Consider the following 21,646-nt stretch of genomic DNA (forward strand, 5'->3'; position numbering starts at 1 on the left):
TTAATCAATTTAAAATTTTCGTAATTTGATTCTAACTAAGAATCTATATTATCATTATTCCATATATATCTAAAATAACCCCAACCATACGATGTCCATTGTTCGTTTTGTGTAAAAATTTATAAAGTGCAGAATTTCCGCAATTTTAAACGGTGTTTGTTTTTATATTTACACATTATTATGCGTTGCCGGAAATTTTTTTTCGTTTGACAGCTGAATTGACTTAAAATGAATTTGACACTCTACTACAGTACAAAATTAATCGAAAAATGAATATTACATCAGTTTTTGCATCTTTCATTCTCATTGTATTTCATTTGAACTCAGGTGAGGTTTAAGACCATAACTTCAAAAGCATTGAATTAAGGAAGTGACACTACCTGAGTACCTGTCACAACTTACACAACTCACGAGTCATATTCACATCCAGTTTTTAGTAGAGTCTGCTACTGGGAGTATGGGTTGCTCGTTTCCGTTTATTTCTATGTGCCTGTGTTTTTTGTTTTTTTTTTTTTTCATGTTCATTGTTGTGTGTGTTTGTATTCTTTGTCTAGTTGTTCTTCTTGGACTAAAATATTTGTATTGAGTTCGGTATTGAGATTGCTTTGAGTTGGACATCACGTGACATCCATGCTTAACCATAGCAACCTAACCGATGTATAAATGTAGCTAACAACCTCACATTCCATTGGTCAACTGTAGTAGCAATCATAAAATTTTAGACTCCATTGCATTGGTGTCCAGAATATTTTCAATCACTTTTCTATATTGAATAATCTTTTATAAATTGGATAATTTGAAATAGTTTACTTGTTGAACCAATAAAGCAATTGAAATATGAAACATAGTACAATGATCAGACTATTTCACCAAATAAAATCTTAAGCAGATTTGGATATTAAAGCAAGATGCGTTGGCTATCTTTTTTAAAGCTAGTACTTGTTTAATATTTTCCCTTACACCGTATATGCCAATCAAATGATAGTAAACTGAAGTTGAAGTTCTATGTTTATAATTCAAACTACATTTTACCTGCATCATCAACTGTAAAAGCAGGCCCAGTACATGTAGCTGTTCAATCCATTCATCCAATATTTGGTCCCTCTGTTACATTTTTACATTGAGGGGATCTGTAACTGAAAAATTATCTAACCAATATTAATAAAACTTTGCTAAGTATTTACACATATTGAAGATGTGCATCTCGTATTACGTGTACACTGCATTACAGAGAAATTGGATTAATTTTGTCCTACATTTTTTGAATGTTGAACTGAGCCAATTTTGTTACTTAATGGGTAGCAGGTTGATCTGTCCCCAAATTTGGCCCAAAGACGACCTGTCCCCAGTTGATCCATCCCCAGGTTTTTTCATTCCCTCTGATAATTACATGTACAACATGTATATTGTATAAATTTATGTGCATAAAATTTAATTTCATACATTTTGTGTACCGAAACTTGTTATTTACAGACAAGTGTACTTATGACTATGGTCATGGATTCGGCATTGCAATATTTGAAGTTTTCCATTCTCTTTTGTTTAAAAAGGAGCAGAACATCAAACAATGGTTTTCTTATTGAGTAACTGTTTGATGTCTATTATTTAGTTAAATCAAGCTTGAGGTAGGCTTGGGTTCTGCATTGAACTTATTAAAATCTTGATTTAAAAAAAGGTACATGTAAATGAATAAGAAGAAATTAACTATACACTCCCAAAGGGAGTGTTTATGGTCGTATTATCAACTTGATTCTGTATACTTATGGCAAGAAAGAGCATCAATATATGGTTTGTTTCTCCATTTTCAGGAGCCAAAAAACAGCGTAATGGCAGCTTCATTTGCGTATACTTGTATATATGTGATTTAGAGCCAAACCAGTCTTGGAAAATATTGGCTAGTTTCAATAATTAAATACAAGTCGAACCATAGCTTTTCCAAGATAGTGTTGGCCATAATAGTCTGCAGGATGGCACCCAGATGTTTACGAAAATTACGTAATCAATATTACCAATAATTCTCAGGTCATAGAAATTGCAAAACGAAAACAAAACAAAATGAAGCGAAAATAATCGATAAAAGGAAAAAATTGAAACGAAACAATTGGATAAAATGAATAAAATCGTTATAAAAACATAATTAAAAGATACAAATCGAAACAAAATGAAACGAAACTAAATTGAAGAAAAAAATATTTTTTAAGACCCTTCGCAAATTATAAGAACCATAATGTTTACCATGTCTGGATAATTCAACCCATAGACATTTCGGACCATGACAACCAATCATTCCTTGTTAATGTAAAGTAAAGTAAAATTATATACTTTTCATTTTGTAATGTAATAATTCAGTATGTAATTAATCTAAACTGTACTCAATTAGGTATAATACTAATAATAATTTTTGAACTATAATGTATTCATTTATATTGTAAAATTAAGAAAAAACATATAGAAAAGGATAAGATTATCTACTTTTTTGATTGTATGAATTCATAATGCATCAAGTTTATGATTGGAGACAGATCAACTTTTGAATAGGGGACTGATCCACTTTGGGACACATCCACTTGGGGACGGAAACCAAATGTACTTTGTATAATTTGTAACTAAAAAAATATTAAAACAATTTTATTCAAACATTGCTCTTAAATTATATACTAATACATATTGAAGATCTGCGCATCTTATTACGTGTGTGATGTATTGTGAAGAAATTTAATTTATTTTTTGTCCCACAATTTTGTATTTTTTAGAAAGTTGTACTTAGCCATTGTTGTCTCTTTATGTTTTGGATAGTACTTATTTTGTGTAATCTGTTACTCAAGAACTATTAATCCAATATTATTCAAATTTTGCACTGTGTTTTTATAAACATTGAATATGTGCTATTTTACTATGGCCAAATTTGACTTTTTTTCATACATCTTAGCCATTTTTCAGCAGTATCTGCTATCATTAGTCTGTTTTAGGAAATTAGTAACCCACACTGTATTTTTTCAACTTGCTAAGTATTTAAATACATGTTCAGGATACTTACATGCATGTGCTGATAAATATGATAGTGATGAAGGTCCAAATATGTATTGGTCTTGTTTATACATACAAATGTACATTGTATGTTTGTATACATGTCATGTATTTTAGATAATCCAAATTTTCCAATATCAAATGCCTTTTTTCATTCAATTGCATGTAACATCCATGCTTTACCTGTCTATCAAATGTATTTTAAACAGTTCATACGACATAGAACCATAGACCTGTTGAAACTGTTGGGGATCTTATGGTCAGGAATAAAAGAAAAAAAAATAGCTTTTACATTTATTTGGTATATGTGCTGAATCCAGCAAGAATTGTACATTGTACATGTATTTACTTGGAGACACATTGACTGGTGTTGGTTTGGCCATGGTACACACTAAAAATGGGATGTGTACTTACAAATTTACCAAATTGAACAGGAACTTAAACAAACAGTGCAATCTTAATATTTAACTTGCATGACTACATTTTCAGCAATAATTGCACATACATGTACTTAAGAGAGAACATGAACATTTTATGAATTTATGAGTACCCCCCCCCCCCCAATAAAAGAGGTCTACTTTTGCATAATAAATAATAAGTATGGTACATGTACAATGTATATCATTACATATACATTGTACATTGTATTTGTTTTTTGAAAGTTATTTGTTAACTGTTCAACAGCTAATTATTCCTATATACGTGTATGTAGGATGCACCTGTATCATGCTATCAATGTATTATGTCAGGGACATGCTGTGAAAATAAAATGATGTCAGAGACACAGGGCATACTGTAATTATTTTTACAATACATGTTAATTGTAGATTATAACACTAGCTGCATGTACATTTGTACTTCAAAGTATATGTGAGCTGCAATAACCACAATTCTGATTTGAAGTAAGTGGAGAAATTTTGCTTTGTAGTAATTCTTACTGATGTGAATTAAAGCTTCTCGTGTATTTCTTTGAAATCCTTTTTTTTTCACATTATACATCAAAGCCACCATATTAGTATAAAATACAATACAAGAATAGGTATGGTGTACACCATATAAATATAAAATATATATATGTATCAAGAATAGGTACATGTATGTTCTATATGTGGAAGAGACAACAACCCCACCAGGATGAAAATGTCAGCTCAAGGTCACCCATTAGTCTTCAATGAACGATGAGGAAACCCTCATAACACAGGGCAGGCTGCTGCCCTTAAACATCTTTATACACAGATACAGCTAAAATATAAATGTATTTGTGGTAATATCACTGGTTTCATAGATATCTTCAACTAAATAAATAGGAAGTATTTAATGCACAGACCATTTTTGTACTGAGGGGGGCATAGGGTTATTTTGAAAAAAAAATTATTACTAATTTGAGCAAAACTCAGCCATGGACAGAAAAAAAAGTTAGATATTTCCCCTATGACATAATGCTGTAGATTTTCAATTAAAAGATTTTTTTGCACATACAATGCCAGCCCGCTTGATGAAATATTGTCTGTGCCCAACTGGTATAATTGATTTTATAAATGTGATAGGTATCAATCAACTCTGATGTTCCAAAATGCAAAGATCGGAATACCTAATGATAATTTCTGCTTTTTTCTTCAGTTTTTGGAGCCTGTGACAACTGTTTGATTGGTGATTCTCATTGTGACAAATCTTCTGGTACCTGCTGGTACGGCTGTAAACCAGGTTGGACGGGAAATCAGTGTACCCAGAAATGCACTATAAATAAATGTGTGGAATGCTACACTTTTTCCAATGCCACTGAAATATGTGATAAATGTGAATATGGTTTCTACGGTGACAAATGTGAAAAACAATGTAATACACATTGCATGATGTCAAGATGCAACTCAGCTGGAGACTGTGTTTTTGGTTGCAGAGCTCACTGGACAGGACAGAAATGTGACCAGCAATTTTGTAACTTTGAATTTTGTGAGGAATGTGGATTTTCTTCAACATATGCCATACCAATTTGTGCTAGATGCATAGAGGGAATGTTTTACAGCTATGAACAGAATGCTTGTGTTAATTGTAGCAGTCAATGTATTGGTGGACAAAAGCAATGTAACACAAGCACAGGTGTTTGTTTACATGGGTGTGAAAAAGGTGTCTATGGGACCAATTGTGACAGAGAGTGTAAAATAGCCAATTGTGACCAATGTGTTCTTGCATACAGTGCTATTGGTGTTGCTAAATGTGGAACATGTGCTGAAGGCTATTATCCTGGCAATATGGCATGTGTTCCTTGCAGTGGTCATTGTGTTGAGGGGAAATGTAATGGCAGTACAGGTCATTGTGTAGATGGTTGTGAATTTGGATGGTTTGGTTCAAAATGTGACAGGAAATGTAAAATTCTAAACTGTCTAAAGTGTGGTGAAACTGAACTGAATAAAGCCATGTATTGCATAGATTGTAATGATGGAATGTATTATGATTATATGAATGAAGGTTGTCGCAACTGTAGTGAAAATTGCATAGGGGGAAGGAATACATGTGAAAGGAACACTGGTAGATGCCGTAATGGTTGTAAGCCCGGATTTACTGGGAAAAGATGTGACTTGCTTTGTGGACACTGCAAAGATTTGTCATGTTATATAAATGGTACATGTGTTAACGGATGTGAAACTGGTTGGTACACTAAATTTTGTACCCAGCAGTATCCTGAACATTGTGCCGATGGTGAAATGTTTAAAAGGAATGGCACTTGTGGTGATTGCCAGGCATATTCATATGGTGCTATTTGTGACAAAAAATGCAGTGTAAATTGTCGTCCCAGTAACTATAATGGTTACGTTTATTGCGATAAATATACTGGAAAGTGTGATGCTGGTTGTTTATCTGGTTTCTATGGAGATAGTTGTACTCTTTCATGCAGCAAAAAGTGTAATTATGGCAATTGTCATGTGGAAACAGGGAAATGTACTCATGGTTGTGAGTTCATGTATTTTGGTGAATACTGTGAGAAAAGATGTCCAGCAAACTGTGATGTTCCTGGTTGTAATTCACATACAGGTGAATGTTCAAAAAATTGTGTTGATGGGTTTTATGGAGCTAATTGTAGCAAACCTTGTAGTCCTGGATGTAAAAATAACAAATGTTATAAAAGTCATGGAGCATGTCTGGAAGGATGTGTCAATGGTTACTATGGAAATGAATGTAAACAAAATTGTGGAGAAAATTGTTCTGACAGCATCTGTAGCCCGTTTGATGGTAAATGTACAAGAGGATGTGCTGCGGGTTTCTATGGTGATTTCTGTGTGTACCCCTGCAAGAATTGTGTAAATTCAACCTGTGATCAGAAAAATGGAAATTGCTTTAAAGGATGCTTAATAGGAATGTCTGGACCCAACTGTGATAAAGGTACATCTTATGAAATAGTTTTTAATGGGAAACTGAATTTGAGTGGATTAACATATATTTATTATACTCCCTGCAAACAAAGTTTTTGGGGTATATAGATTACTAATACACCCTGTTTGTCTGTCCAAACTTTTTTCTAAGCAGCTTGAAGCATTGTTATGAAACTTCATGGGATGTACATGTAATATTACCACATGGAGATGTGCATACTGTCAGGAATTAATGTTTGATAAAAATTATAGAAATGATGGCTGTTTAACTTGAGCGTTTTTCATCATACATGTATCTTTTGTCATGACTCTTCCTTAACACCTTGCGGGTTTGTAATAAAACTCAATGGAGTGTTAGATTATCATATGGAGATGTGCTTAGTTTCAGGAACTAATATTTGGACAAAAATGTAGAAATGACAGCTGTTTGAACTTGAGCATTTTTCAGAAAAACTTGGTCTTGATGCATTGTCCACAACTCCCCCTTAACAACTTGCAGGATTGTAGTGAAACTCAATGGAATGTTAGATTATTATATGGTGATGTGCATATTGTCAGGAATTAGTCATATTCTGTTATTGTGTTGTCAACAAATTGTCCTGTTAGTATTTATTATATTTCTTGGTACATGTATTAAACTACATCTTGTATATATACATTATAAGATTTTAAATTCTTTTGAGTTAAAAAAAATGGAATCTCATACATGTACATGTAGATGGTAAATAGTCATGTCATACAAATGTACATGTATACTTACCTGGAATATCAATTATTTTGTTGCAGTTTGAAGTTTGGGGCATTCACCCTGCAACTTTTCATTGGATCTGCCCATTAGAGTAAACAGGTTGACTATGACACAAATCAAAATATATCTTTGTATTTTCAGTATGCCCATCTGGTACCTATGGCAAGGACTGTGCATCTAGCTGCCCCTCATGCAGAAATGAAGCTTGTGACCCAACATCAGGACAGTGTAAATTTGGATGTGCTGTTGGATTTACTGGTCCTTTATGCCTAGGTTTGTATTCAGTTCAGAGATGAAATCAGATGAATGTAATTCAGCTAAATTGACAAGAAATTATTTTTTTTAATTCATGATATATGTAAATGTAGTTCGTACTATGTCATTTTTCTCCATTGCCTTTGCAAGGGCTTTGGACTATTGAATGAATAACTCATATGTTGATCATTACAAATACTGGCTTAGAAGTACATTTCCAAGAAAGATTCCAAACTTTTGACTGATGTAATATATTTTATTTCATATCAGTGAAAATTCAGTAATTTCAATTGGATTAAACCTTTTCACATGGTATTAATTAATCTGCAGTTAGAAGTTTTACCAGTCAATACCATGATGTGATAATGCCCGGTTATGATTTTAGAGTTACATCCCCTTATTCAAACGCATACGTAAACAAGCAGTTGTAAATGTAAATATGGCGAGCTGCTTGTCTGCTCCTGACACAGAAACATGCCTGGTGCTTGGTCATTATTGCTTCCTTAGTCAATACCACTGTCCTGTGGGCAGTCTAAATATCACAATATTGACCAGTTTATCAACATCTATTATATAAATCTTGCTGTCTTTCCTTCTGTTCATCCATATATTCTCAAAAATGCCTCATTGCCTTTGATTATAATATTAAGTTCAATAGTTAATACATTTTGTGTATCTGTCTTTTAAGAGGGCAGTCATATCATGTCCTTTAGCACAGCTTTTTATTATACCTCTACAAACAATGTTTTGGAGTAAATAAGGATCTTTCAATCACCATTCATTCCTCTGTCCATGTTCTTGTTTTTTATTTTTTTAATTCAAAGTTAAAGGCCCTTTTCACCAAAAATTGGGGAGGGGTTAGGCCTGTGTCACATCATGTTCTTTAGCATAACTATATTTTACACCCACAAAGTTTGGGGCATATAGCAATCACTCTATCTGTCACCATTCCTCAGTCTATCTGTCACCATTCCTTCATTCTATCTGTCACCATTCCTTCATTCTATCTGTCACTATTCCTTCATTCTATCTGTGTCACCATTCCTTTCATTCTGTCTGTCACCATTCCTTTCATTCTATCTGTCACCATTCCTCATTCTATATGTCACCATTCATCATTCTATCTGTCACTATTCCTTCATTCTATCTGTCACCATTTCTCATTCTATCTGTCACCATTCCTCATTCTATCTGTCACTATTCCTTCATTCTATCTGTCACCATTCCTCATTCTATCTGTCACTATTCCTTCATTCTATCTGTCAGCATTCCTTCATCTGTCCACATTTCTAGTAGGTACAACTCTTCTTGTGTGACTTTTTTTAAACTTAATAGAATGGTTGGGCATCAGATGTAGATTTGCATGAAAGAATATAACTATTACTGGTAGAATCCAAAGGGAGATAGTCCAACAAAAGGTTTTACATTTGATATTTGGGCCAAGAAAAAAATATGTCTGTTTAAGGTTACCTTAACTACCCTAGCACATTTTATTTGGCTTTTTGTTTGTTTTATTTCATGAAGTATAGCTAAAATAGAATTTTTATAGTTGGGCACTATTAAAGAATAATCAAGGGAACCAAGGTTATAGCGGTAATCAAAAGAATGTAATCCAGGGACAAAGACCAGACATGGAAAACAGACATACACAACAAAGAACATAAAGTAACTAAAATCATACATACAAAGTAACAAAAGCAAATGAGCAACTCAGACTCCACTGAAAACTGAGAGCAGTCAAGTCAAGAAATGTTCCCATAATTGTCTATATATATTTATCCAATGTAACCTTAAACAGATATATTTTTTCTTTGCCTTAACTGTACTATTCTCTCTGTGTGCTTGCTCAAAGTTTTTCTAGTTACATTTTGTATTTCAATTAATTTACAAATTTACTACATGTATTTCATTCTGTAAAAAGAGTAATCAAGGGAACCAAGATTCTAGAGATTCTAGCAGAAATCAAAAGAATGTAATCCAGGGACAAAGACAAGACATGGAAAACAGACACACACAACAAAGAGTATTAAATAACTAAAATAATACATACAAAGTAACTAAAGTAAATGAGCAATTTGGACTCCACCAAAAATGGGAGCACTGACCAGGTGCACCTGTAGGGTAAGCATCCTCTGCTTTTCTAGAAACACCCACCGAGTGCTCATTAAAAGTCAAGCACAGGGTAGACGAAAGAAGAAAAGAAAACTGTGACACATTACAGTGAATGTGCTACTTTGATTTTACCTCTGAATACAGGCTGTTTCCCCTAGCAAATTATCTCACCTCAGCTTTTTTGGTTCCCAATGGGCTTATTTTCTTCCCATTTCCAACAGGAGGAGGATCTTTTGAAATAGATGAACAAAATCACTGCATTAAACAAATTGGTTTTCATGATATTTCTTGGTATGAAACATGTACATATACAGCAAGTTTGTTTTATGAAAAAAAAATGTTTGCTTCTTGTAGAAGAAGTACCACTTAGCTATGCTAGAAGTAGTGGAAGCAATGAGAAGGACAATATTGCCATTGTTACAAGTTCCTCTGTCTCTGTTGTGTTGACCATCAGTTTTATAGTTGTGGTGTTCATAATTGTGTGTAGGAAGAAAAATATACATCCCTGTACTAAAATGAAGAAAACTGAAAGAGTTGATGCTCCTCTTCATGAGATGCAGGTAAATTAAAGATTTTTGTTGTTGAGATGTTTTAAAAGTTAACATAACAGGAGACTGATGTACTACATGTACATGTACTTGAAAAGCAAGTATAAGATGAATATACATTTGTACAAGACAAGTCATACATATTCAGAAATTTAAAATGTCTAATAATGAATTGAAAGGAAAATATTGTAAAAGCAAGTCTGTGCTGTTTTGCAACTAGGCATACTTTTACTTGTAGCTAAGAGATTTTGAAGAAGATAGAAAGCCTTATGGTTCTTGACAGCTTTGTGTTTTTTAGTCATTTTAGTCATTAATCTGAATGGTATCTCTCTTTGCTAGTGTGGTTCTGAGCATTGTGTTAACATGTTAAAATAGACTAAGAAAAAATAGGTTAATTTAAACACGTAGACAACTCAAGAGTCTTTTTTTTTTTAAACATGATACTCATTGGCCATAATTTTTAAACTTTTGCAAACTATGTCAGCATATTTTCTTCATTTACATGCTATAAAAATATGCAAATATACAAATTATTGTGGTAATTATTTAATATTTGTCAGGTTTCCTAGTCTCTAAATTCTATATAACTATTAAATTAAATGTACAATGTACATGTATGAATTCAATCAGGAAGCCTTTTTTACTATTATGTATTTAAATTCCATTTATTAAAAAATAACGTACTAGTAAAAGTTGCAAATATTTTTATTTTGAATGATTATATGATAATTAATTGGAAACAGTGAATAACCAAAATATGATCATGAGTGCGAAAGAACACCTAGATTTAACAAGTGTGCAGAACTTGCACCATGCAGGACATTAACCTTAATACGTTCTTTGCACAAGTAATCATATTAGATTATCCTTTTTATGGTATAGATTGCCTTCATTATTCGTTGTTTTCTTAACATAAATTCTAAATTTGAACGGCAGATTGAAGATATTGTTGTGACATTTCATGAAGTAGTTGGCAGGAGAAAGTGCGGGAATGAAATTACCAAATTTATATATTCTACGAGGGATAATATTCTCCAGTATTCATGCAGTAACCCTTTTATTGTATGGAAATATAATTTAGTCTTGTTTAAAATGAACTTTTGTCACAGATAACTCACAAATTTGAACTGTATTTGCATTTGTGCAGAATGAGAATTTTTGCACACTGATGTTGCATTACTTTCTGAGTTAGAAATTATAACCTGCCCACCAGCCTGAGACTGGCTATCTTTTGGCAAGGCTGGCTAATTTTAGCAAAAATATACATGTATATAGCCATAAAGTAAATATATTGCAAAATTATATTCAGGACTGGCTAGAATTTGAGTGAGTTTCGTACCCTGGGGAAATTGCATTGCTATACAATAAAATATGGTATCTTACTCTAGGCTATCCAATGGAATGAGCCACAACAGATTATGGACATGACAATAGATCCAGCAGATTTACAACTTTATCCTGTTATAGTGACTGGCCAGAGATTTGAGATCAAGTTTGGGAAATATTGTAGCAGCTTTAGATCTTCTCCTGTGATGGTCAGGATTCTTCCTAATGGTAAGGTTACTAATATTACACCCCCACTCAATGAATAGGTGGTAAATTTGCATCTATTGATCCATTGTTATGTTTATTCAAATTTTGTTGCAGTTATATCATATCCTAAAGAATGGATTGATTTTAAATTTGGTATGTGGCTTTGTAAAGATAGGGCATACATCATTGAAAGAAATTCTATTTGCTGTCTGATATCAATTATCTCTTTTTATGTGGGACTTTTAAGAACTGTTTAAAGATTCAACTGTATTGAGGTTTCTCTATATACTGGCACATCTGAATTGTTAGAGAATTTTTTTTGTCACAAAATCTCTGCTGCCACTAAAAAGATTGATTTGAAATGTGGTATGTGGTTATTCGTAAATAAGAACAAGTAGAAATATACCTAGCACCTCAAGTTTTTGTCTTCTTTGGTGGCCAGAAACCTTTTGATCAATATTGCAAAATTAAAATGGAATAGTTTTGGATTAAGGTTTAATTTAGTTTTCATCTGCAATGAAAGAAACAAAATATATTTGAATTCATGATTTCTGAGATCATTCGCTCTTTATAATGGAAGTTGAAATAGGCATTTCCAGTAATGTTTTGTTAGGCTTAGATACAACAAAAAATGGTATTTTTCTATGTTCAGTCTTCTTTCTCCCATCTGAAGTGCAATCTTGCACACCATCACTCAGAAGGGGTGTCAAAATGGTATTTTTCTATGTTTAGTCTTCTTTCTCCCATCTAAAGTGCAATTTTGCACACCATCACTCAGAAGGCATGTCAGCATCGTTATTTTAGTTTTGAATATGCTATTTTATAACATTTTTTCGGAATGACGAAACATTCCTAGCATTACCTGGGATGCATAATTTTTATGCCAAACAAAACTTAGATGTCACATGATTAGTAAATTAATTCCAGTATGGATATGGAAATTGCAGACAATCTCAGTAAACACATATTTTTAAGTAAATATTTTAAAGAGATAGAGTATCAGCAATGTTCCACATGTATATATGAAGATGCTCTGAGACATAAATGACTTATAATCATTGTCAGAAGTGATACTTTAATTGTATTTTAATTTGTGGATACCAATAAAGCAATTGTGGATTAAGGAAGAAACACAAGTTCATGGATTCTTGAATTCGTGGTTCGAGATTTTCAGTGTACACATCAATGGAAATATCCTTTTCATTGGGAACTAAAATATGTGGTTTGGCTTACCCACAGAATCCATGAAAATTTGTACCCTGAGAACAGTAGTATTTTACAGTATGTTTAGTAAATGAGATATGCAGTTAGGAAGTAATTGTTTGAACATTTAATGGGGACACACAGCATGAGTCATTGGAAGTCCCACATATTGACATAGTTAGAGAAATCAGCAGTTAACAATTTAACAATATAGGCATGCATTATCAGAGTCAAATGTTAATTTTTGAGTACAGACAGGACAGATTTAGCTCCATCCCTTATAGGCAAAGCCTACAATTACATTAAAAGTTAACTTCATAGACTGTACATGTATTGTTGTATTGGAGGTGTAAATTTAATTCTTTTGTGCCTTTGTCCAAAAGAAACTTCATAGACTGTAGATATGTTGTATTTAAGTGTAAAAATAATTCTTTTGTGCCTTTGTCCAAAACAGGAAATTTCATTTCAACAAAATGTTACTTTCTAACTATATATACAGTGTTCAAATATAATTTAAAAAACACCTATAAAAAAAATATTTATAATGAAAATTAGTGGCATATTTTTTTTACAGTAATCTGAAATATACACTATATATTTTCATTTTTTTTTTCTTAAAACAGGGCTGTTGTCCATTATTTTACATGCGTATGAATTTGTTTTCATTCAAAAGAAACTCAAGTTTTGTTAAAACTTATTTCACCTCCTGTTTTATTTAGATTTGCTGCATATTATTGTGATGTAAGTCTCTAAATGTCATCTTTATGCAATTTTGATATTAATGCTTTGTAGCCTGAATTTGCATCTTATAAAAAAAATCTGCTAACATGGACTCACTTGTACATATACATTGTGTGTATTATCTATTTTAGACAATAAAAAAACAAACAAACAAATTATAATGATGTAAAATTGTTTGTGTTTTGGTATAATTTCAGGGAGTAGTGATAAAGATTCTGAAGATTTTTACAGAGATGTTGATGTACTTAAAGGTTTACCCAAGCAAAAAAATATTGTCTTTTTTCTTGGAGTGGGAAATAATAAGGGTAAATTACCATTCATTTATCATGGAGGAGATATTCCCAATACACAATACATTATACAATATTTAACCCAAAGGCTACATTTCTTTAATAAAATCATTACTAACTTTTTAACCTTCCAGAATTTCAAAGCAAATAGATACAAAAATAGCAATCATGTAGATATAGCAAATTTTGGTATGCTGTACGCATGTTGCAAGGAGTAACCATTCATCAGCAGCATAACAATCACTTAGGAAATTCAAGATTAAAAATAAATTGTGAATAAGTACTCAAAAACAAACAATATTGCAATAGCAGGGGCGGATCCAGGATTTTAGATTGGGGGGGGGGGGGTGCAAATTTTTTGAGTTTAAATTTTTGAAATATTCTTCTAGAGTGAGTGGAATGTAGATATCTTTTGTGTTAAAAGTAGCGAGAAATTAAAGTTTCAACCTAAAACAGCCTAAATCTACCCCTGACACCCCAAGCTTTGCACATTTTGAGGGGGGGGGGTGCACGCCGGTCACGCCCCTGCCTTAATCCGCCCCTGAATAGGTAGCCAATTCCAGCACTGACCAGTTATGCTAGAGAATATCAAAAGAGCTACACTATCGTAGCCCCATGTTTAACACAAAGAATGAAGTCTCAGTGTTTTAGGGGTTTTTAATTTTGTGCTATGATAAATTTGGGAAAATAATATAAACTGTATAGCTCTTGGTCGGACATGTCTGGGTTGGTGAATACCCTCAGGGATATTTGGAACCTATAAATGAGGGATATATACACCCAGAAAAAGTTTAGGTGGTATATATAGGAATCACTTAATTGTCCGTTTGTCAGTCTGTTCGTCCATTCATCTGTCTACATATCTTGTCAACACTTCTCTGCCTAAACCACTCAATGGAATTTAATGAAACTTTATATATTAGGCATCATATGTACTTACATTGTATGTGTATGTGCGTATGTGCTTGAATAAACTATTCCTTGTCAGACACCTGAAGATTTTTATAAGTTTAAACCTTGTAAGTGCAGCAGTCCTTAACTACTCCATGGATATTGAAGACATTTTATAGGAGTGTTAGACATCATATGTACCTATAGATGTGCATGAAGAAGAATTTTTGTTGTCTATAAAGTGAATAATCTAACTGACAAGATTTACATACTGAAAGCTTTTAAGTACACCCCTCACTGGATTTTGATGACATTTTATAGATAGGCTAGGAATAATAAATGGGTATTTAAGAAGGTACAATGTAATTATTGCTGATGCCTGCAGTTGAGGAAATCAAACATTTATTTTACATATTAAAACATTGTAAGTACAACTCCTCCATAACTTCTCAATTTATTTTGTTTTATTAGTAGTACATGTACAATCTTTGCAGTACTACTATTGCAATAGTTCGTCTCATTATTTCATGGATTTTTAGATGAACTTGTGTGTACATTCACTGTGACACTACTTTGCAACAGTTTGCCTTATTTATGCACAAAAGTTCAGATTAGTGTGTGTGGATTCATCACTTTAACACTGTTTTTGCAATATTTCCTTTCATTTATGCTTTGAATTGTACATCAGCATGTGTGTGTGTTGAAAAAGTGGCTGGTTTAAAGGCCTTTATAATGGGTAACTTTTTCTTGTAAAAGACATTTAGAACACATCAATTGACATGTTTGTTAATATTAAGAATGGTAAATTTAAAGACTTTTGAAACATAATTTTGTAACAACAAATAGAGATGGAGGTGAGGTGATGTCTTTCTAGTAAAAACTCAGGATTTTTAAATCAAGCAGTGGTCCTTTGAGGTATTTGTTGATCAATTTTAAGCACTTACACAATGTATGTCAATAGATGTTAAGCACAGCCTTATATGGAACAATAATTATTTCTACAGATTACTCCTTCAGTGTGTTTGAGTTGTGTGGAAGTGGAGTTGTGCTCTCTTATCTGAGGAATATGACAGAGTCCTGTAGAGACCATACAGCTACAATCCTCAAAAGGAACATGGCAGACTTGATTGCAATCAGTTTAGGAGTCATTAATGGCATGGAGTATTTGATGCACAAAAAGGTTGGTGAATACTTTTCTCATGATCAGTTACACATGTTACATAAAGCTACATGTATTATAATCCTCAAGTGAGTTATGCCATAATGCATTTCTATCCACTCTAGGCATAAGATAAATAAAATTTTAAAACATTTGTTTGCTTTTCATCCACATCATGGTTGTTTTTTTTTTTTTTCATTTTGATGAAAAATACAAGAAAAACACATAAATTATAATTATTTTTTCTTTAATACAGAAAAATCTGTTTACACTGAACCCCATTTAAGCATTTGTATGATTTATACTGTTGTTCAGTTTACACAGGTTAAATCACATTGGAACTTATGTAAATGGTTCCAGAGGGTGTGTAGGTTAAACAGGTGTTTGGTTTGTTAATGTCCATATGGGTTTCATTGAATCACTGTAAAATCACCATAGGTGAGTGGGAATGACAAAATTCATCATAACTGTAGTATTGGTATTATAATTGAAGAGCATGATCAACATTATAAAATTATAGCAGATGTCACTAAGACCAGTAGATCACTTGATGATATACCAGTGACAAACTGATTCAGCTTTAATCAGTTAACTGACTATTTAAATCCACTTCCTATTTCAGTGCAGGTAGTTCATCCTGCCATATTTTAGTTTTCATAGTTTCCCTGATCTGCACTTTAGGCTAATAAGTACTGTAAAAAAATGAAACAAAGTACTGAATACATTCTGTGGATCTCCTGGTATAATTTCCTCTATTGCCACAAGAATTTGTGAATAAATTATAAATAACAGGTTCATTTGAAATTTTGCCTATTTCTTTAATTTCCATTTTTTAATAGATTTTACACCGACACATAGCTGCAGTTAACATTTTCTTGAATGAGAAAAGAAAGAGTAAAATAGGAAACTTCTTCCATGCTGTCAACATGGTGCCAGAGACAGAAGAAGAAGAGCATTCAAAGGTAATTTAATTGTTAACAGTATAGACTGCCTTTTTAGCTCACCTGGCCAAAGGCCATGTGAGCTATTGCCATCACTTTGCATCCATTGCTGTTGTCGTCCGTTGTCGTCATCGTAAACAATTATACAAAACTCTTCTCCTCTGAAACTACTTGACTGATTAGAACCAAACTTGGTATAAATGTTTCTTGGGGTATCCTGCATAGAACTGATGTGGGGATTTGTGATTTGTCGAAAAACATTGCCACCATTACTAAAAATAGAACATAGGGGTCAGACAGTAGTTTTTCATATATATCTTCAAAATCGTTAGATTTAACTAAATTCTGATAGAGTAAAAGTGTTCAGCATGATAAGATCTATCTCTGGTCAAATTTTGGTTTTAATCTGTTAAGCCATGTTGGAAATATTGCCCTTTTTCAACGATTTTTGCTATTTTTAATGTTACTTCTTTCAAAAATCTTCTTCTGTGACACTACTTGACCAATTGAAACCAAACTGGGTATGAATGTCGCTTGGGGTATCCTGTATAGAACTGTCATGGGGTTGTTTGATTTGTCGAAAACATGGCCACCGTTACTAAAAATAGAACATGGTCTTCAGACAGTAGTTTTTCACACATATCTCCAAAACTGTTAGGTTTAACTAAATTCTAACACGGGTAAAAGTGTTCAGCATGAGAAGATCCATCTATGGTCAAATTTTGGTTTTAAACTATGGAGTCATGTTTGAAATATTGTCCTTTTTCAACGATTTTTGCTATTTTTAATGTTATTTTTTCAAAAATCTTCTCCTGTGACATTATTTGGTTAATTGGAACATCTTCAATTCTACTCATGATCTGGGGACAAAGGTCACTAAAAAATTACCACCCAGCAGTAAGATACATGTGTCATGCAGCAACTGCTTACAGAGTGCAACATTCTACAGTTGACTATGCCAATGTGGCCAACCTCCTTTCTATCTGTCTAGTTTCTGTGTTATCTTCTGGTGACTGAGAGGGGATTTAGTAGGTACTATCTGTTCAAGACCTTTTTTAGGAACAGGTTCAATGTTTCATCAATCAATTCTCTTCTAAAGATCTGTCTTTATCCTTTTGATTTGAGGAGTTTTAGGTTGAAGAGGTCTTTGAGGTGTGGTGTTTGGCAAAGGACAGGAGGATTTTCTGTTATTAGTTGAGTGTCAGATCATACCATAATAGTAGCTTATGTCAAAGAGTAGCTATTTTTAGACTGAATGCATCAAAGCTTTGTCATGATGTAAAAAAATTCAATTTTACTATTTTTCTAATAGTAACTATTTTATTTCATTAAGTAACACACTTTTTCTTATAGGAAATAATTGTTATTTTGTTGTAATATTTATTGTATTTATTGTTATGCTGTATCTGTAAACTTAAAATGAATATATTAAGAGTGTTTATGTCTTCATTTTATGACACTACTGACCATATACAAAATTCTGCTGCCCGTAATATGTCACTCGTGCTCTACGCAAAAGTGACTAAAGCCCTCAAAATCCTAGCTAAAACCCTGATGCTAATGGTATGATGACCTTAGAAATTCCTCACAAAATTTACATTTTTTGCAGTTTTTGGTGTTATTACTTTAATAAATCTGCAAAATTCAATGAAAGTTGGCATTTTTGTTATATAGGGTATCCTTAACGAAATGACAGATTTTTGATTGCTGAAAAAATATGGCTGCCATTTCTAAAAATAGAACAATGGGGTCAGACAGCAGATTTTTGCATACATCTCCAAATCTTTAAGGTTTAGCCAATAGCTTTCAATTGCTGAAATGATCCTTATTATAAGGCTTACAAATGTGTCCAATGAATCAAATAGAGTCAAAATTGTCTGACAACTCCTTGTTGGAATTATTGCCCTTTAAAGGCAAAAATTTAACCAGGTGAGTGATTCAGGCTCCTGGGAGCCTCTTGTTTTAAGATCAGCCTATTGGTTTGAAGCCTGTCACTTTACCAGTGAGAACTGAGAAATAAGTGAGAAATTCATGAAATGTACCATACAGTCAAACCTTAGTGACAACATATATTCAGCAATAACCTTCAAAGACAATGATTAGAGTATCCCTATGTAGTGCATTCTATGTAAAATCTAAAAAAATGGGGAACAAACATTAAAAATTAGGGCAAGATTATTTTTATGGGATAGATAGAGATTACAATATAGTTATTATTTTAAATTGCTGTAACTGTTAGTAAGAATGATTTCTTTAACCAATTTTGACCATATTCATGACAATTTGAATCCGACATCTTGCATGATTTTTCTTTACATTATAGTTACCAGAAGAATGTGTTCCATGGATGGCTGCAGAGTCTGTTCACCATAACATCTTCTCATGTCAATCTGAGATGTAGGTATCAGTGATTGTAATGATTTTTTTTTTTCGTCTGAATATAGCTGAAATATTGCTGCTCGGACGTTAAACCCCAACAAACAAACAAATGTAATGATTTTTACTTAAAACTAATGCCTATTCCCCTCCAGCCAAGGTACAAACAATATAGTAGCACCTTTGTTCTATTCCACCACCTGTTCTACTTTTCTTCAACAAAAAATTTTCTTAAACTTTAATGAAAAACATTTTTCATGGAATTAACAAAAAAAAAAGAGTTACATAGGATGTATAGATTTTTTTTCAGGTGATAGTCTTAATTATTTTGTCACTTGAAGTATTTAAATTAAATTTTCAACATGTGAGCTATAATGACCTTTTTAGACACTTGGAGTTTGATTTGGTGGAAAATTGTTGAAATTCAATCACCCCCTTGTGGTTTAAGTTTCAGTTTTTTTTTATTTCTAAGTTAGAATGAAGACAATCAATTAAATTTATCATAATTTTTTCAGTTATGCTTTTGGTGTGTTTCTGTGGGAGATGATGAGCCTTGGTGAAGATGTAGGGGTAATACAATCAAAATTATTAAAGAATGAACTTCTACCTAGACCAGATGGTTGTGAGAGCAATATGTAAGTTGCATATGTGATGTTCAGCAAGAAATTATTACATTGTTAAATATCCAGTGGCAGATACAGAAATTTTGAAAAGAGGGGGAGCACTGACTGGCATAAGATATGCAGTGATTTCCTATAAAATCAACAAAATATTTTTAGCATAAGTGTGGAGAGGGCAGGTTCCTAGCCGCCTTTGGATCCCCCATTGGTATCTTAACTGTAACCCTTCAATTTATTTGTCTTAAACTAGTGACGAGACCCCCCATCCATTTCATGTGGTTCTATGCCACATTTGTTAGTCTGATGACGCCAATCATTTTCATGTGATTTTAAGCCACATTTGCTAGTCTGGTGAGGCCTATCCTTTTCATGTGGTTCTAAGCCACGTTTGCTAGTCTGGTGAGGCCCATCCTTTTCATGTGGTTCTAAGCCACATTTGTTAGTCAGTTCAGTGTTAATGTCTGTTTACCAGGTTTGTACATAAATGTAGTGGAGATGCACTAGATGAAACAGACATCTTTGTATTAGTTTTGATGGTGTGGATGAGCCATTAAGTTGCTTTTCATATGAAAATGGTATATTTCTCTTAACAAACATGCAAAGAAATATTTTGCTGAAGCTGTAATAAACTCCTAGAAGAGTCCAGCAACAGTAACTCTAGCTTTTTTATTTAATAGTATTTTGTAAGAACATAATGTGGTGTATTTTTAGTCAATACTTAAATGATATATACTATTATGGAAGAAAGCTTTCATTCTTTGTTCTTGTTTTTAGATACCATATGGCAGGTTATTTTAGCGGGTTTAAAATTTTGCAATTTTTAGGCAAAATGGTAAACAAAAAATTATGGTAAATTTGAGGTGATGCACTAAGTACTTAAGCTCAGAGTAAATATTTTTCTGAATTTATTTTGGTGTTTTAAGGAGGTAGGCCTAAGGTAAGGGACATAACTTTTAGTGATATGTTTGTATTATATTCAATGTCACTAAAGTCTGTCAAGCTTTCATTTGAAACAGAATGGAATCATTCCAAGTTTATTTGATGCTTACATGAGATTGATATATCAAATGCTGAATACAAACATTCCAATGATTTGTAAGAGTTGTGTCCCTTACCCTAGGTCTAACTCCTTAAATATACCAAAACAAGAACCTGTGAAAATTACCCACCATACAGTAAATTATTTCCTACTATCAGTAGTCAGACTTAAAACACACAGACCAAAAAAACAAAGCAACAGGCATGTCATGCATATGAACTTAATTTTAGTTGAGAATGATAACAAAGATCGTTTTCATTATTTTAGATATAGACTTATGATGGAATGTTGGAGCAGTAATCCTGAACACAGACCTAACTTACAGTACCTGTTTCAACAATTATCTGGGCAGATAGAGGATCCAAACAGCTCTGATGACCAGGTTATTCTTCATCTTTTTCTGTTACAATTTTCCCAGGATTTTTATACCTTCCACTTTATGAATAGTGATCATAGTGTCTTTATGTCTGTCTGGTCTTTCATTTATCTGTCCAAATTTTTTTTGTTCCAGTTTTTCTCTGCATTTACTTGTTACAGTCACCTAATATTTTGACTGAAGCTTTTTGTAGGTACGAAATATTGTGGGATCTGGTTTCGTGCTAAAGCAACATAAACTTCCTGTTATGTTTTGACCATATGGTTTCTGGGGTAATGGAGGTATCCCAGACCCCTACAATTTCCACATAATTTCTACAAATTTTGACTGCAAATTACACTGTGAATCTTTCCATAATACCCATGTTAAAATGATGCAAAGCTCAAGATTATACCACTCATTTTCATAAATACGACTAA

The 21,646-nt window shown here is 32.8% G+C and overlaps 1 protein-coding gene across 2 annotated transcripts in view; it reads left to right on the top strand.

The window, feature by feature from the left end:
• Window positions 1-161: 161 nt before the first annotated feature.
• The window catches only part of LOC148628635 (uncharacterized), a 28,823-nt gene continuing 7,338 nt past the window's right edge, over window positions 162-21,646 (top strand). Inside the window, exons 1-11 of one of the 2 annotated variants that reach the window (XM_088591446.1) lie at window positions 162-327; window positions 4,648-6,405; window positions 7,285-7,416; window positions 9,865-10,070; window positions 11,447-11,612; window positions 13,733-13,840; window positions 15,721-15,896; window positions 16,715-16,837; window positions 19,140-19,213; window positions 19,708-19,827; window positions 21,119-21,233. In XM_088591446.1, coding sequence (XP_088447572.1) covers window positions 270-327; window positions 4,648-6,405; window positions 7,285-7,416; window positions 9,865-10,070; window positions 11,447-11,612; window positions 13,733-13,840; window positions 15,721-15,896; window positions 16,715-16,837; window positions 19,140-19,213; window positions 19,708-19,827; window positions 21,119-21,233 — 3,036 coding nt within the window. In that variant the 5' untranslated portion in view covers window positions 162-269. The other variant, XM_088591455.1, reaches the window with a different exon arrangement.

This window comes from Perna viridis, chromosome 1, assembly GCF_037379345.1.
Source record: "Perna viridis isolate PV_CMFRI_1.1 ecotype Kerala chromosome 1, ASM3737934v1, whole genome shotgun sequence".
NCBI classification, from domain to species: Eukaryota; Metazoa; Mollusca; class Bivalvia; order Mytilida; family Mytilidae; genus Perna; species Perna viridis.